This window comes from Neoarius graeffei, chromosome 6, assembly GCF_027579695.1.
Source record: "Neoarius graeffei isolate fNeoGra1 chromosome 6, fNeoGra1.pri, whole genome shotgun sequence".
Taxonomy (NCBI): Eukaryota; Metazoa; Chordata; class Actinopteri; order Siluriformes; family Ariidae; genus Neoarius; species Neoarius graeffei.
The window spans coordinates 49,060,402-49,078,204 of NC_083574.1; the positions used below are offsets into that span (position 1 = coordinate 49,060,402).

The 17,803-nt window shown below is 41.7% G+C and overlaps 1 protein-coding gene across 1 annotated transcript in view; it reads left to right on the top strand.

Annotated features, from left to right (window-relative positions):
- itpr2 (inositol 1,4,5-trisphosphate receptor, type 2) overlaps positions 1–17,803 on the top strand; it is a 245,517-nt gene that overhangs the window by 48,178 nt on the left and 179,536 nt on the right. Inside the window, exons 2-5 of the mRNA XM_060923767.1 lie at positions 2,077–2,147; positions 5,104–5,219; positions 8,427–8,513; positions 9,436–9,594. Of these exons, the coding sequence (XP_060779750.1) occupies positions 2,077–2,147; positions 5,104–5,219; positions 8,427–8,513; positions 9,436–9,594 (433 nt within the window). The remainder of the gene's footprint in view (positions 1–2,076; positions 2,148–5,103; positions 5,220–8,426; positions 8,514–9,435; positions 9,595–17,803) is intronic.

Sequence of the window (17,803 nt, forward strand, 5' to 3'; positions counted from 1 at the left end):
GAAACGTGGTGATTTTCTATGCTATGGAAAGTCCGCACTATAATGACAGGCGTACTAACACCTTCTGTGCGCTTCGGCAGCGCATTGATACGGAGCTCAGATATCAATGCGCTGTCGAAGCGCGCAGAAGGTGTTAGTACGCCTGTCAGTATAGTGCAGACTTTCCATAGCATAGAAAATCGCTACGTTTCAATTTGTGTAACTGAACTTGTTTCATATCACTGGTCATATAAACCTATGTAAACAGGAAAAACGCGGAAGAGTTTGGTCGCATCTAACTACAGCCCCAAAAAATACCATTGGCCATACTGAGCCTAGCTACATTGCTAACAGGAGTGACAGCGCGTCTGACTGCGTCTGACTGACTGGGAGGTCGCACAAAGCTCGGAGAGGTACGGAGCAGCTCGTCTCAATTCAGATAAGAGCATATTTCATTATGGAAGTACGGTGGACTGTTCCTTTAAAGTGCATATTCTAGACCAATTTTTTTTTTTTTTTAATAATATGAAAGTATGTCCCTTTACACACTCATCCAGAAGGGTAATTTTGCACAAGGCCATTTGTCTACAGCAGAAAAAAATAAAATGACAAAACGCGTCTGGAAAAATCCCAAGGGAGTCTGGAGCCAGATTCGTGACGTCACCTGCGGAAGCGCCAGCAGGCTGTGTGAGCTTACACGGTTTCAGTGCACAGCCTGTGTAGACCAAGCGCTCCCATTTCTCTCTCATTGTCCGGTCTTTTGGGAAACGATGAGTACTAATCCCACCATGATTGGTGTTGCTACACCCTCCTACGATACATCTGTTAACCATTTTAATAATTACGCGATAACATTGAAGAAATTTGCAGAAAACCACCAGGTCGTTTTCTCATAAACAAACCAGCGCTGACGTAGGATTCAGAGGGAGGCGTCCCGTACGCGACGTCACGAAAATCAATGTTTGCCGGGAAATCCAAATGCAAAGTTTTTTCAGAGGCGGACCAATTCGCCTCAAATGGCTTGATTTCAACTGAATTTTTCTGGTATTGCGCAAGGTAAAAAAAAAATTGCAGAGAATGCAGAATGTTACAGATATTTGACCAAAGTTTAATATAAAATAGGAGAATTACATTGACCTTGCTCCTGAATTTACCCGTGATATGCACTTTAAGGTTCTGTGCTTATGACTTGAAGATGGTGAGTTCACATAAGCCAGATAGCCAGTGATGGGCTCTCAAGCAAAGCTTTTAACTTTCACCTGCACAAATTGTATTCTGTCTCATTTAGAAGTGACTTTCAGATAGGGGCGGGCGATCTGGCCAAACAAGCATACTTTTATTTATTTATTTGAGGTAGAATCGTGATCCATGATCTGAAAAGCAATTCTCCTCACCGATTTAGTTGAACTCCTGTGATCACATGATTAGTTGTGTATACGGATGCCTGGATATAAAGCCTGTTACTTTAACTCAAGGCTAAGGGCACAACTCGCAAATCTCTGCGTTCTGTTTTCACTCTGATTCCCTTCTGATCAGAAGGGATTCCTATCTCCACCCCTTCAATGCTTCTTTCAGGATATCTGTCCACTCGCTGCTGTTCTTCGTCTGCCATGCTGTCTTTTTGTTTCCAAAATAAATTGCACGTATAACGTGTTGACAATGCTCAACACTGAGCGTTGTCCTGATTGTGTCACAACCAATCACGCCTTTGCTTTGTTCATGTAAAGTATGAAAGTTAGATTACAGCGCTGTTTGTTTGATGTGATTTGTATGATTCCTCTGAAAACCAGATCATGTGCCAAGTGAAGATCATCCACGAGTATTAATACTTCAACAGAATATTACACTAGGTATTGTTGGCACTAGAACTTTCTTGTCTAGAAGTTCAGCACGTCGTGTACCTGACTTTTGCACTCGTTGTACGTTGCTCTGGATAAGAGCGTCTGCTAAATGCCGTGTAATATAAGATCATCAGACTGCTCACTCCTACTTCAAATAAAAACATTTGGATAAATATTAAAGAAATTAAACATGAAGACTATTAAATGGAAAAAATGAACCAGCTTCTAAAGTCTCAATGTTTGTTTCTTCCTGCAGGTTGGTGGATGACAGGTGTGTGGTACAACCTGAGGCTGGAGATCTTGCAAATCCACCCAAGAAGTTCAGAGGTAAATCATGCAGGCCTTGTCTTTAAAGCTCCAATAAATAAATAAATCACACAATCACTTGCTTTGTCCAATCTGATATTGTCCTTGACATGAAAAACAGTGTGCTGATTTCTAGTGCTCCTTGACACTTAAGCATACACACCCATATGAGCTTAGCAGCCTATTAGGCCCATACAGTAGTCAGGAAACAATGCTATAACTCTCTTGATTGTAATTTCTCATCTCATTATCTCTAGCCGCTTTATCCTGTTCTACAGGGTCGCAGGCAAGCTGGAGCCTATCCCAGCTGACTACGGGCGAAAGGCGGGGTACACCCTGGACAAGTCACCAGGTCATCACAGGGCTGACACATAGACACAGACAACCATTCACACTCACATTCACACCTATGCTCAATTTAGAGTCACCAGTTAACCTAACCTGCATGTCTTTGGACTGTGGTGGAAACCGGAGCACCTGGAGGAAACCCACGCGGACACGGGGAGAACATGCAAACTCCACACAGAAAGGCCCTCGCCGGCCACGGGGCTCGAACCCAGGACCTTCTTGCTGTGAGGCGACAGCGCCAACCACTACACCACCGTGCCGCCCTTGATTGTAATTTGATTCTGAAATGATTGCATTATTGGTAGATTTATGTGCTGATGATGGTCCTGGGTATGACTTTAAACTGCAACCGGTGGTGAGTCTCGGGTCCAGGAGGACTTGAGTATTGGGAAAAGTGGAGTCCCTTTAATCACCATTGCTCCCAGGTCACCTCTGACCCGGAGTGGTAGTACCTGCCTGGGTTCCAGCTAGGGATGGCGAAAACTAAAAAAAATCTTGACCGACCACTGAGCCTCATTACCCGGTTAAAGTCGGTTAACCTATGAGTTTAAAATTCTAGAATTGGAATTATTAGAATCTATTCTAAATCTAACCGCGAGCATCCGCACATTCAGTCCCAGTCGCTGCCCTCCACTCACATTACCTTTTCTACAGCGCAAAACATTTAGTCAAACGCGGCACTGATGTCGAGGGGTTTGTATTGGAGCAGAGGACAAATGGCTCCAGCTTAGAGACATCGTGAGAAGCGTGAAATCCCCCCTCGACCCCTCGTCCTTGTCCTTCTCCACCCGGGTCTGTGTCTGCAGCCGTGTCAGCAAGGGGCACGCACTTTTGTTAAGTTGCAACTTGGCATTAAAAATATCAGTGTGAACATGTTCTCAATAAATCGCTGTCATTTTCTAAGCGGCAAGCTTTAGCTCAGTCACTACCGCTGCTTGCATTGAGTAGCCTATTGAAAACAATCCTATCATACACTTGTCCCATCTTAACTTTTCATTGAAGATGGGACGTTTTAGCGATACGGCCCCTGGTGTTTACAGTTAACTGCAGTAGGCTGTGTGTTGATGTTGCATACTGCTACGGACTAGGCACTTTTCTTCGAAGTGAGACACAGAGACCTCGTACTGCAATTGTTTTCCAGCTACTGATATTACGGTTACATGGCTGCTAATTGTGCACAGCCATTGGGAATGGGATAGCTGGAGCTGAGCTGATTAGCTGCTAAGCTAATATAGCAACTGTCTGATGCTAAGTAACATCAGTGAGTAACCAGGTTTTAGTTCAGATCTTGTGTATTATTATTACGTTGACATTAATATTCACCAGACTAATCAACCATCGACTTCATTCATGCGCCATGTTCTTGTTTCTTTGATAGTCAAGAATTTCCTTGATGTTGCGTACCTGGTTAACATCGTAGTAAAATGTAATCCAACACTGAGACTTTTCTTTCACCGAGTGGCAGCTGTCTTCAACTGGGGCGGGACATGACTGAATGGGTGTTTCTGATTTGTCAGCTGTCGTCCTTACACCGCATGGCATGCCCCAAGCATTTACAACACAGAATTCCAGGTTCTCCACTCCAAAATCGGCAGCTTCAAAACAATTGATTTTTTTTTTTTTAACCGACAACCAAAAAAAAATTAACCGGTTGACGTTGATTCGGTCAACCGGTCATCGGTTAACATCCCTAATTCCAGCTATGGGTTAAATAGTACATCACTAATAAGGCTCTGGCAGCAGGGTGCTTTTCAGTGCAATGTGGCAGATGAACCCAACAGGGTCAATGGCACATCACCAGATGGCATGTGGAAGAGCCACTCAAATGGCCAACGGATGGCATCACTCGGCAAGTCAGTTGTCACTGCGGGGCAACTTCCATACCCGTCAGGTCTGTGGCACTTTTGTGCACCACTTGGCATCAGGTCTGGAGGTCCAGAGAGACAACACGATGGGGGCATGACATTGTTTGTCTTACTTCACTGTGCAAGGCACTTCATTAGGAAAGGAGAATAAGAAAGCCCTGTGGCGCCTGTTTGTGCCACCGCTGTGGACGACTCTATTGCTCTGGTGTGGGCCTCATGCATTTCTATGCACCCTAATGAAGCAGTCATCATCATCGCTAGCAATGGACAGCTGCCGACAACAAGATTTTTATATGTATAATTTGTCTTTATTTGCTGGGCCATGTAACAAAGTAGTTTTTTTTTTTTGGCTTATCCTTTGGCTGAAGCCTATAGAGGCACCTGTCTGTATGTGTATGTTCAACCGAGTTTGAGCGTGTTTAAGAATGTAATTGGCGTGCCAGCCTCAGGTAGCGATTCCTCAGTCGTGGTGTAGCACCACTGCGTACTGACTATGTAAGTGCTATGTTACATAACCTCAGTTCACAATGTTATCCTCCATGGCTTAGCAGTCTAAATCGCTGTCCAGGAAAGGAACAGATTTTGCAACATTGAGTTCAATCCTGGCGTCTACATATTTCTGACTGGGCTATTTTTTTCTATTTATGTACCATAGCTTCTATCTCCCAATCAGGCAAAGGCTGAGCTCAGACCTGCACAGGTATCTAGTTTATTTTCAGTGTATTTCAAAAGGTTTCAGGTTGTTCTTCCTTTATGTTCTTCAGATTGCCTGTTTAAGGTATGTCCGATGAACCGGTACTCTGCACAGAAGCAGTTTTGGAAAGCCAAACATGGAAAGCAAGGAACCAATCCAGAGGAGGATCTCTTTAAGAAATTGCAGGTACTTGAGAGGCTTTTAAAATTGAAACACTGACTTTGATGGTGTTGGTATTCAGTAACTGTCTAGAATCGTGGATATAAAGATTGACACACAATGCTTGCTATGACTGTTTACATTGGTATTGCACTATACAGATGTGTAGAGTTAATTGCTGAGGATGTACAAGTGATGCTCTGAACAACTGCAAGATACGGGCTGGAACGATTTTGCATGTGTGTGGCTAAAAGCAAATACAGGTAGTCGTCGACTTACGACCGATCAACTTTACGACCGTCTGGTTATGACTGGCAAGTGTTTCCTAGCTGAGCGTACGACAGTTTTCGCCCAGCTCCCGGCAGCGCCCAGCATCCAGCCAGCGTTGCCAGATACTGCTGACGGTTTCCAGCCCAAAATATGTTCAAAACCCGCCAAAATGCACTTAAAACCGCCCAATCTGGCAACACTGCATCCAGCCTCTTCTATTATGTGTGCAGTGTTTCGCTGGACAAACAACGAGTGAGCTACAGCGCGCGTGCGGCTTAACCAGATCTTGTGCTATAACGTGCGTAGCTGGTAATCAAAGTAACTTTCACTTTTCTGTTCTGTTACACTGTTCTGTGTCCAAAATGAAAAGTTAGTTTTCAACTGTTCAGCTAAAAAAAAGTAATTAAAATGATTGTTGAAATGATGTGTTTGCAATTTATTTATAATCAAAAACTGATACAGGTGGATGAAAGAGTGATAGTGTGATAAAGTACTATACTAGTACTACTGAGTGATAAGAAGTCCTAGTGAATGCTTGATAAGTAGACAATAATAAATAATTAGGTGTATTTTTCGGCGTGCGCTGTGCACGCGCACTATGACTCAAAATAATATACCAGCAAGAAATAAAAGTTACTTTCACCCCTGAGTATGCAGTGTTTGACTTAAACCAAATAATGAGCCAAGGTAATGAAATAAGAAAATGTTGATAAAATAAGACTTTAAGATGATTACAATATCATTACACATCACAATATACTTGCATTCATTTAACATAGTCCGACTTGTGACCAGATCGGTTTACGACCGGTCAGTCGTAACCAAACGTAAGTTGACGACTACCTGTATTCACATTTGCACTGCTTAGACAGGTTCTTTTTGTAGACTGTTAAAAGTGCATTGTTTAATAGCTGGCCTGCAGACAGCTTGCAAACTCACTCCGGCTTTTCCCCTTCAACAAGGCCTTGTGCGTTAGCTAGCATTAGCCAGCTAGCTTTCTATTTATTAACTTGCTAGAGTAATAATTTGTACAGTGTTCTGATTGCACAGACTGCATCACCTGTAGGTTAGGTTAGATATTCACAAACGCAACGATCACAATAAAGTACAAAAGGAACGATGATGAAAGAAAAACTGTTTGTTTGTTAAAGGAGAGACATTGTGCTCTTTCACCTAGTGCTCAGTGGCACTCATGTGGTGTGTACCGTACAATAGCATGTCTTCTGTAATGCTTAGGATACCTCAATGACGTCAGCAAATTTCTGGTTTGGGCCTCAACCACATATATTAGAGTAGTAAATAGCATGTCTGTGCACGGTGTCTATACTATTTACTTGTTTAGTGCTCCTATTCTCAGTGCACCGGAAAAGGACAAGCAAAGTAATGACGCTTTTTTTTTTTTTTTTTTTTTAATACAGAAAGTAGTTTGCAGTAACACTAGTATAATTCTACACTCCTGGAGTGACAACATTCCAAAGTCTTACATAATGTTACTTAAGAGAAACTGTAAACTAAAGTAAATCGGGATTTTAGCTTAAAGCTAGACGGCCTTTCGATTTCATAAAATCAGTGAAATTTAGTTCCCTCTGAAATTTGGTCATTGTGATATGTTTATTTCTATAGTATTTCCAAAAAAAAAAAAGGGCCATTCTGTGGTTGGGAAGTTATTTAATTTGAGAGGATTCCCGAGCAAATAATGTGCATGAAATCGCTCGCTTCGCACAGTCAAGCACACAGAGGAAGTCCATGTGCGCATGCGCAGGTTTACCACCTTCTTCTTTTGGGTTTTACGGCAGCTGGCATCCAGAGTGTTGCATTACTGCTATCTATAGGTTTACCTTTGACCGTGCACTGACAGTTCCATCATCCATCCATTATCTGTAGCCGCTTATCCTGTTCTACAGGGTCGCAGGCAAGCTGGAGCCTATCCCAGCTGACTATGGGCGAGAGGCGGGGTACACCCTGGACAAGTCGCCAGGTCATCACAGGGCTGACACATAGACACAGACAACCATTCACACTCACAATCACACCTACGCTCAATTTAGAGTCACCAGTTAACCTAACCTGCATGTCTTTGGACTGTGGGGGAAACTGGAACGCCGGAGGAAACCCACGCGGACACGGGGAGAACATGCAAACTCCACACAGAGAGGCCCTCGTCGGCCGCTGGGCTCGGACCCAGGACCTTCTTGCTGTGAGGCGACAGTGCTAACCACTACGCCACCGTGCCACCCAGTTACATCATTCTGTCGCTAAATGAACAGTTGATCACATCGAGATGCTCTCTGACCGCCGATATTTATTAGTTTGGTCCTGCGTTACTTTTCCTTCACAACATAATGCCTTTTCTTCTCGCTTTCAGTTACTGTAGTCGGTCTTCCACGTTTCATTCGCACACTCACGTACTCCTGTTTCAAATTTGTATCCCACAATGCCTTGGGTGAACTGGGAAAGCCCACCACGTGATACCTGACGTAGTATCTTGAATTGGGTCATGGTGAAGCAGGAAAAAATAGTGGAGAATTTAGGGCCACGTGGCCCTAAATTTATTAAATATTCTATTAAAAAGAACTTATAAAATCGGAAGTCTGTGATTTGAATTCAGTAGCTTTCGGTCCACTAAACAAAAATAATTGTATGTCAGGGAAAATTCTTTTTATGACCTACACTTGAAAAATCTGAAAGGCAGTCTAGCTTTAATGGCATTCGTTGATCATTGCTTGTTGGAGTTGCATCTGCTGAATGCTGTAAAAATACAGTTCATCAAGACTGTAAAAAGGGTGATTTTTCTTCCCACCCCCCACGTGTCTAGTTTCAGGCTTTGGAAATTGAAAATGGAATTTATTTGACTTTTTGTTTTGCTGTGGGCTGAAAAGATAATTTGGATTGGGGAATAGAAACCATCTATAGCCCTGCTTACTCGTGATTTAGTAGCTAATGATTTTCTCCTACATTACCCAGCATGCAGCAGAACTGGAACAGAAACAGAATGATACGGAAAACAAGAAGTTGCTTGGCGAGGTGGTCAAATACAGCCAAGTCATACAGGTACAGCCCAGCTCTTATCATCTAGTGGTTTTGTGCAGCTGACCATGCTAGAAGTTTCTGTTTGTTTGTGCTTCATGGTCAAGGTTTTTGAGTCTCATTTTGGGCAGAGCTACAGACCCATAGCCCTTTGACAGTTTGAGTTATGTGTTTTAACTTTGACGTAAAGAGAAAAGACGGGGTGTGTGTGTGTGTGTGTGTGTATCTAAATATATAGTACTCGCCAAAAGTTTGGATACATCTTCTGATTCAGTGGTTTATTTTTATTAATTAAAATACACTTCATGTCTTTAATGATGGATGTTGTTCCTCTTTACTTAGTTGAGCGGTTCTTGACATGGATTACTACAGTTGTCAAATAGGGCTATTTACTGTATTGTTATTATTTACCGTTTGATCTCAAATGCATTAAGAAGGCAAGAAATTGCACTAATTAACTTTTGACGAGGCAGAGCTGTTAATTGAAAAGCATTCCAGGTGACTACCTCATGAAGCTGGTTAAGATGACGCCAATAGTGTGCAAAGCGTCAAGGTAAACAGTGGCTACTTTGACGAATCTAAAATATGAAACGCGTTTTTGTTTGCCACATAATTCCATATATGTTATGTGATAGTTTTGATGTCTTCAGTATTGTCTTTACAATGTAGAAAATAGTCAAAATACAGAAAAACCTATGAACGAGTAGGTGTGTCCAAACTTTTGACTGGTAGTGTGTGTGTGTGTGTGTGTGTGTGTGTGTGTCCTTATCTGTAAAAGCTGACACAAGGTCAGATGCAAAAGTAAAAATTTCCACGGATTGGCTTAATGAAAAGAATCAGTCTTTATTGGGACCCTATAATAAACTGCTGTAGACATTTTGAACTATTCAGTAAGCTACTACCGTATGTAATAGACAATAACATGTCCATTTTTGTGGTGTTTTAGCTGCTGCATATTAAAAGCAATAAGTACCTAACAGTGAATAAGCGTCTCCCAGCTCTGCTTGAGAAGAACGCCATGCGTGTGTCTCTGGATCCATCTGGGAATGAGGGCTCCTGGTTTTACATCCAACCCTTCTGGAAGCTCCGCAGTGAAGGCGACAATGTAGGGATCACTGCGCTAACACTCACTCACTCACTCACTCACTCTCTCTCTCTCTCTCTCTCTCTCTCTCTCTCTCTCTCTCTCTCTCTCTCACACACACACACACACACACACACACACACACACACACACACACACACACATATATATATATATATATATATATATATATATATATATATATATATATATATATATATATATATTCTCTGTCTCTCTGTGTGTGTCTGGAACAGCATCCAATCAAACACCCATTAATTGGATTTGATGACACAAAATTAGTGTGTGTATATATTTGTGAATACGACTGTGTAGGGCTGGGCAATACAATAAAATCAGTATTGCAATAAAGTACCTCATGAAACAGTTATGTTAAAATATCATCATCATCATCATCACTACTTCCATAACTATTTCTAACAAAGTAACAATTAACCGATTCATGTTAGTCTATCTATCCCTTCTTTTCCTTTAGTGATTTTTGCATGGAGAGAATTGTGCAAATGCTGTGGGGGGACCCCATTGTTTTTCATTAATGACCTGCAGAAAACATTATAGACTGAAAAGCAAAACCTTAAAGGAGATACACAGAACCTTTAATTTTTAAAATAAATTTCTGAGTGGATAGCATCTCCATCCTTGACTCTGCAGGTAAACACAGAGCTGCTCCCGGTCTGTTTGGCTTAAATGACGTCACGACGACGGTCCCCGGCGGTGAAAGTGCACATAAGCGAGATGTAAACAAACCTTCGGAAATTGGGCAAAACGGTATATTTTAACTGTTTTATTCAATTTTAGGGTGCAAATTAGACACCAGGAAGATTGAATTTGCTTTTGGGGTCGTTCTTCTAGACATTAAAGTTGATATTCTACATTTCACCTCCGACTGTTGCCTATGACCTTTAAAGCAGATACGCAGAGCCTTTTATTTTTTAAATACATTTCTGAGTGGATAGTATCTCTATCCTTGACTCTTGTATGCTACATAAATGGGAATTAAAAAATATATATTTTTGAGAGTTAAAATCGACCGCAAAGTTGGCATTCGAGCTGCCCCGCTGAGCCAGCCAGCCCTGAGCGCGTGACGTCACAGCGGTAACCGGTTTTAAGGCCGAGGCCTTTTACAGCTATAGACCAAAGTCATATAAATAAACATTTATGGTGAAAGTAAGAAATACTGTTACCCACTTGCTCAACTAAGACTGATTTGACTTCACTGATTGTGGGTTGACTCTCATTAAAACAGGATAGGTGTTATAACTTATGCAGCATACATGTACATGCATGCATTTTCACTGACAAAACGTAAAAGGCTCATTAAATAATCAGATGAACTGAGACAATCACATTCTGAAGCAAATTAAATAATCTTATACCGGTAACTTAAACACACAATACAAGTTACATGTGTTAATCTAAATGCAGGTAAACAATGTGTTATTTTTGTTTTGTATCCAAATGAGAGTCGGGACTTACCCGTCCGTGTTTTCGCTTCTTGAAGGCCGATCTTGTGGCCGATTGTTTTGAAGCAGTCTGACTTTTAGTTGTTCGTTCAGTTCTCCGTTCATTCACTTCTTCCACATAAGGGCGAGATGGCAGCAATATCCAGTGGAGAAATCAGACAGCTGCTCCACTCATTCTCTATTTTCTCCATACTGAGTACTCCGCCATTACTGCTCGGCTCAGGCAATTACTAAAACTTGGGACGGAATGGGACATCGCCGGTTTTAGCAATAACCACGGGGAGGTCACTGCCCGAGCGATAATATATTATGTCCCACCCCGGGTTTTACCAACAACCCTTGGCTCACACTCCGGGAGAACTGGTACAACTGAACTCACTTTCCTTTTTATAAATAAATAAATACTTTTCTTGTAGTTTTATTTAATTGTTGGTACTGCACCCTCTTTCAATACGGGCTTATAGCCAATGCTCCTCAACAGATCAGAGATTTCATACGAGGCTTCAGTAAAATGGGCAGAGCAGAGGAGAGACTACTTCGTAGGCGCCCAATGTGCCCGTGAACTTCTCGCAAAACGCGTCCAAATCTTTGCAGTTTGAACATTCTTGGGCCATGAATGCAATGTAAATCCACCTTCTGTCGTGTTGCTGCACCGGCCAGCACCACATCTACGTGGCATGGCGATAAATTGGCTCAAAATGGAGGATCGGAGTTGCAGTCAGCTCTGTGTTTTAGTATTGCGGAAATGGCGATGAGACCGATAGACTTCCTGCGGTGACGTTACGGACGTCAAGGTCATTCACTCAGACCGCTACCTGTATGAATCACTTTAATTGTAAAAATTACGATATTAGATTTATTGTTAACGCTTAAAACTATTCCTGTGCCATTCTTGAGGTCTCAAGGCGTTTATAAACGAAAGTGAGGCCATGGTTCTGCGTATCTCCTTTAATTGTCCTTGCAGCGCTTGATCTCCTATATTGGAAAAACAACCAGCATTGCTTCTGACAGTTAAATCTAGCAATTCACTTTCATCAGTGTGTTGCAATTGTGCCATACTGAAATGCACCCACTATCCAATTACAGCCCTAATCAGTATTCACTCACAGCAGGATTTGGCAGTTATATACAATTTCATTTTGCTCTGCCACAGAATCTGCTCCACGTTTATTTATTTATTTATTTATTTATCTATTTTTTTTTGTCGTCGATTTTTAATAAACACAATCAAAACTATAGTTGTAATCGAGCCTTGAAATATTGTACACCTGTTTTGTTGACACATTGTTAGCAAATGTTTATTGTTGTATGACGTTTTCGATGTATTGCCCATACCTAAAAGGAATATGTATGTATAGGATATAAATGTAGCTATAACGGCATGTATGTCTACATTTCAGCCATAGCCTATTAACCTCATAATTAATTAAGCTCTTGTTACTGTTCTGCTCTTTCCTCTTGTCATCTCCTCGACCAGTCGGAAGGTACAGCAAATGATTGTAGCGCATGATGTAATGTTTGTGCATATACAGTATCTATCTGTGTGTCATAGACTACGTAAGAGAAGTGAGCAGCATGCCACCCTGCATGTGGAATGTGACTTCACCGCTTTCTGCAAGGACGTGTCTGTTCATGGCCGAGGCCAGACCGTTCATCTCTGAAGTGCACCTCAATTGTTTTGACAAAAGATTTAGTCATTGCTACTTGAATTGAGTGCAAAAGTGCAGCCTGCACAGCTGTTTCCTAGAACAAGACAAGCATATAAAACAAAAATGTAATACCATCAGAGAAAAAGAATCTGGGGAGGGGACAGAAGAAAAAATCAGATCTTGTGTAATCTCGTGAAGAATACATTGCATGCAATCTAGTAAAACAATTTACAAATAGTCATTGTAACAGAGTTGCTTTACAGAGACAACTGTGGTGCCGGGGGCGGGGCGCGGAACTCTCTGAGACATGAGAGATGGCTTGAGAGGAACCAAACACAAAAGGGAACATCTCTTCTAGGTGACACCAGATAGTGTGATTTTTTTTTTTTTTTTTTAGTTAAAAAAAAAAAAGATTTTATAAACATGTTGAAAGGATATTATATATAAGGATATTGTGAATTGGAGGTGGGGCGGCACGGTGGTGCAGGGGTTAGCACTGTTGCTTCACAGCAAGAAGGTTCTGGGTTCAAGCCCATTGGCCAACAGGGGCATTCCTGTGTGGAGTTTGCATGTTCTCCCCGTGTCTGCATGGGTTTCCTCCAGGTGCGCTGGTTTCCTGTATGGTCCAAAAACATGCAGTTAGGTTAACTGGCTACTCTAAATTGTCCATAGCGGAGCGGTCCGTCGGTCTGTCCATCCTTCGGTCGGTCCGTCCTGGAAATGGGAGGGTTGTGGCAGTAAGGCATCCGGCATAATCTGGCTCCAGTTAATGGCGTGGATCAGCAGGGTCCACTAGTAGAGGACCTGGGTTAGATATGTATGCACATAATTTAGGAGAGGATAACTCAACTGTTGTAGGCTAATTTGACACCAAGGTATAACTTAGGATGTGCACCAAAATCGCTATCTAGGGTGAACAGGCTGAAAATTACCAATCCAAGATGGCTGCCGGTAGCCATATTGGAAAATATCAATTTTTGAACCACTCACCACAGAAGTATGCACAGTACCTCATTTTATGGGTTTTTGAGTATGGGGAATCCATTAGTGACGACATTTTTATGATTGAAGGAAAAGGGAACAAGCTATGGTCAAGGGCAAGGTAAAAAAAAAAAAAAAATTTGCAGTTTCACAGAAAACATGACAAAAACAGAATAACCCTACCTCACACATGAAATCATGGGATTGGGAAACCTTGAGGAGAGTATAAGAAACCAAGCATTTGATTAATATAATGAAATTGTATTTTCAATCATATTGTTATGATCAATGGAATGTTGACTTAAAGTGAAAAATACAAAACGTATTACTTTAGTAGGCAGCAACATCTTGAGAGCCTAAATGTTTAACAGCCAACAATACAACTTCACATTATTACTGTTTGTGTCACATAAACCAGGGTCAGGAACATGAAGAGTAACACAATAATAATGCCGTAATACCGGCGGCCATCTTGGATTGGTAATTTTCAGGCTGTTCGCCCCGGATAGAGATTTTGGCACACATCCCAAGTTATTCCTTGGGGTCAAATTAGCCTATAACAGTTGAGTTATCCTCTCTTAAATTATGTGCATACATGTCTAACCCAGGTCCTAGACTACACATGGCAGCAACCCCACACACAAGTGGGACAAGCTGGAAGAAGTGAGTGAGTATGAATTGGAGGCCTGGGATGAGCACAGGATAGGCTTTATGATTACAACAGTAGTTTTTAGGGACAACTCTGTGGTATATTATTGCATCAGGAGGTCTTAGAGTATTGAGGCAGTTGTAAAAGGATGAGTGCAGTCAATATTTATTTGTCCTAATCAGAATAAAGGAACATTTTTAATTTTATACACTGTATGGCAACAAGCTGTGGACACCTGACCAAACTTCCTCAAACTGTTGCCACAAAAATGAAAGCACGCAATTGTATCGGATGTCTTTGTATGCTGTAGTTTTAGTTTCTCTTCATTGAAACTTAGGGGCCCAAACCTGTTCCAGCATGACGATGCCCCTGTGCGCAACATGAGATCCATGATGAAATGGTTTGCCTCCAGTGCCTGACCTCACCAATGGTCTTGTGGCTGACTGGGCACAAATCCCCTACAGTCTCACTCTCTGAAATCTCGTGGAAAGCCTTCTCAGAAGACGAAGTGGTTATAGCAGCAAAGGGAACTAAATCTGGAATGAGCTGTTCAACAAGTACATATGGGTATAATGGTCAGGTGTCCATACTTTTGGCCATATAGCACACCTTCCTTTTTTTAAACTGTGAGGCTTAAAGGTGACGCATCGCTTTTCCACAAGCTGACGCAGTTCCCTGAAGTCTTAATGAAATATAACATGCTTTGGTCAAAATACCACAAGGATAAAGCGCCACCGTTCCCTTCTCACCCTGTCTAAACAGCCCTGTTCATAACGTCAGATTTTAGGGCCTGTTTCTTTAAATGGTAATGAGCCACTGCTCATCTTCTGCCAGCCAATCAGGTAGCACCTTCCTTATGAATATTCATTTGCAAAGACAGTTTTCAGGCTCTAATGCCCCTTTTCCACCAAAGCAGTTCCAGGGCTGGTTCGGGGCCAGTGCTTAGTTTGGAACCGGGTTTTCTGTTTCCACTGACAAAGAACTGGCTTTGGGGCCAGAAATACCGGTCCCAGGCTAGCACCAACTCTCTGCTGGGCCAGAGGAAAGAACCGCTTACGTCAGCGGGGGGGGCGGAGCTGTTAAGACCAACAACAATAACAAGACCGCGAAAGATCGCCATTTTTAAGCGACGAGAAGCAGCAGCTGTACAAACGCGAAGTCATCCATTATTATTGTTGTTGTTGCTGCTGCTTCTTCCGTGTTGTTTTTGCTTCGATATTCGTGCCAAGGTTTATGCAAACGTAGCGACGTAACTGACGTATACAGCGACATAATGACGTATACAGCGACGTAATGACGTGTCTTCTCTTAGCACCGCGAGCTATGGAAAAGCAAACTGGTTCTCAGCTGGCTCGCAAGTTGAACGAGTTGTGAACCAGCACCAGCACTGGCCCCGAACCAGCCCTGGAACTGATTTGGTGGAAAAGGGGTATAAGTGGAGATACTCGGATAAGGAGGCATACAGTAGTACTAATGAGCTCCACTTGTGACATAGAAAAGAGGAGCCAAATCTGAACGGCTTGTTGAAGCGCAGGGTTTTCTGAAATGGGCAGCTCAAAAGAAAACGACTGGATGTCTTATTTCAGAGTTTGTGGGTTGGTAGGCACTCCAGGTACCCAAATGTATGTGGAAAAACATGAGTTTTTCCCCATAGATCCCCTTTAATCAACCTTTATGAACTTTATTTGATTTGTCCTAAGAGCATGGAAAATTTCACACTCAACTTTACATACAGCACCAGTCAAAAGTTTGGGCACACTGACTCGTTCGTAGTTTTGTTTTGTTTTTCCTCGTATTTTGGCTATTTTTTACATTGTAGAACAATACTGAAGACATTAAAACTATGAAACAACATTTTGAACATATGGAATTAGGTGGTAAACAAATAAATGTTTCAAAGAAGACAATGTTTGTTTTCTTCCATATTTTAGATTCATCAAAGTAGCCAGTGTTTACCTTGATGGTGCTTTGCAAACTATTAGCATTATCTTAAAGTGCATATTCTGGACCAATTTTGTTTTTTTTATATGAAAGTATGTCCCTTTACACACTCATCCAGAAGGGTAATTTTACACAAGACCATCTGTCTACAGCAGAAAAAAATAAAATAACAAAACGCGTCTGGAAAAATCCCAAGGGAGTCTGGAGCCAGATTCGTGACGTTACCTGCGGAAGCGCCAGCAGGCTGCGCGAGCTTTGCACGGTTTCAGTGCACAGCCTGTGTAGACCAAGCGCTCCAATTTCTCTCTCATTGTCCGGTCTTTTGGCAAATGATGAGTACTAATCCCATCATGATTGGTGTTGCTACACCCTCCTACGATACATCTGTTAACCATTTTAATAATTACGCGATAACGTTGAAGAAATTTGCAGAAAACCACCAGGTCGTTTTCTCATAAACAAACCAGCGCTGACGTAGGATTCAGAGGGAGGCGTCCCGCACGCGACGTCACGAAAATCAATGTTTGCCGGGAAATCCAAATGGCAAGTTTTTTCAGAGGTGGACCAATTCGCCTCAAATGGCTTGATTTCAACTGAATTTTTCTGGTATTGCGCAAGGTAAAAAAATTTGCTCAAAATGTGACAGATATTTGACCAAAGTTTAATATAAAATAGGAGAATGACATTGATCTTGCTCCTGAATTTACCCGTGATATGCACTTTAACCAGCTTCATGAGGTAGTCACCTGGACTGTTTTTCAATTAACAGGTGCCTCATCAAAAGTTAATTAGTGCAATTTCTTGCCTTCTTAAAGGAGAACTGAAGTCATTTTTAAACTTGCTTTATTTCTTAATTAACATGTTATTCAATTACGTTTTCGGTTTTAGTAACCTTATATCGTGACTCATATGGGCAACTAATTGCAATTAAATATTATACTTATCGGCCTATTCGGTTTTTAGCCGTGTTGAATGTAGTTCGTTTGGTCCACGGCAGGCGTCGCTTATCTGCGCGCTCTTCACGAGACTTGTGCGAGACTTTGAAACGTCAAGTGTCAGCCAGGTGTCAGTGCTGCCATTTTGAAAACTGTTTCCAAATGAAATATTGCACAAAAACGAGTTTAAATGACGATTACTGCCTACTTTTTTTTTTTTCAAACTTTCCTGATTGCTATCAAAACAAACAAAACTTCCGGCTTGATTACGTCAGCATTCGAAGGAGGGCGCGCGCGTCTTTTGACAACGTTGGTAGATGTTGGTCACTGTGATTTCCGCTGTACGTTTTACTTCCGTCCTACGATGTCTCGCACAGGTCTCAACGAATCTCGTTTATGCCCATGGCTTTGACATATGGACTGATGTATTACACAGTATATTTCAAACACTCATCACTTGCTATAGCAGTGACAAAATAGCGATCAAAAATGCATTCCGATATTTAATAAAATTGAGAAATAGAATTTTGATGATTTAAAAAAAAAATTGCCTTCAGTTCTCCTTTAATGCATTTGAGATCAAGTAGTAAA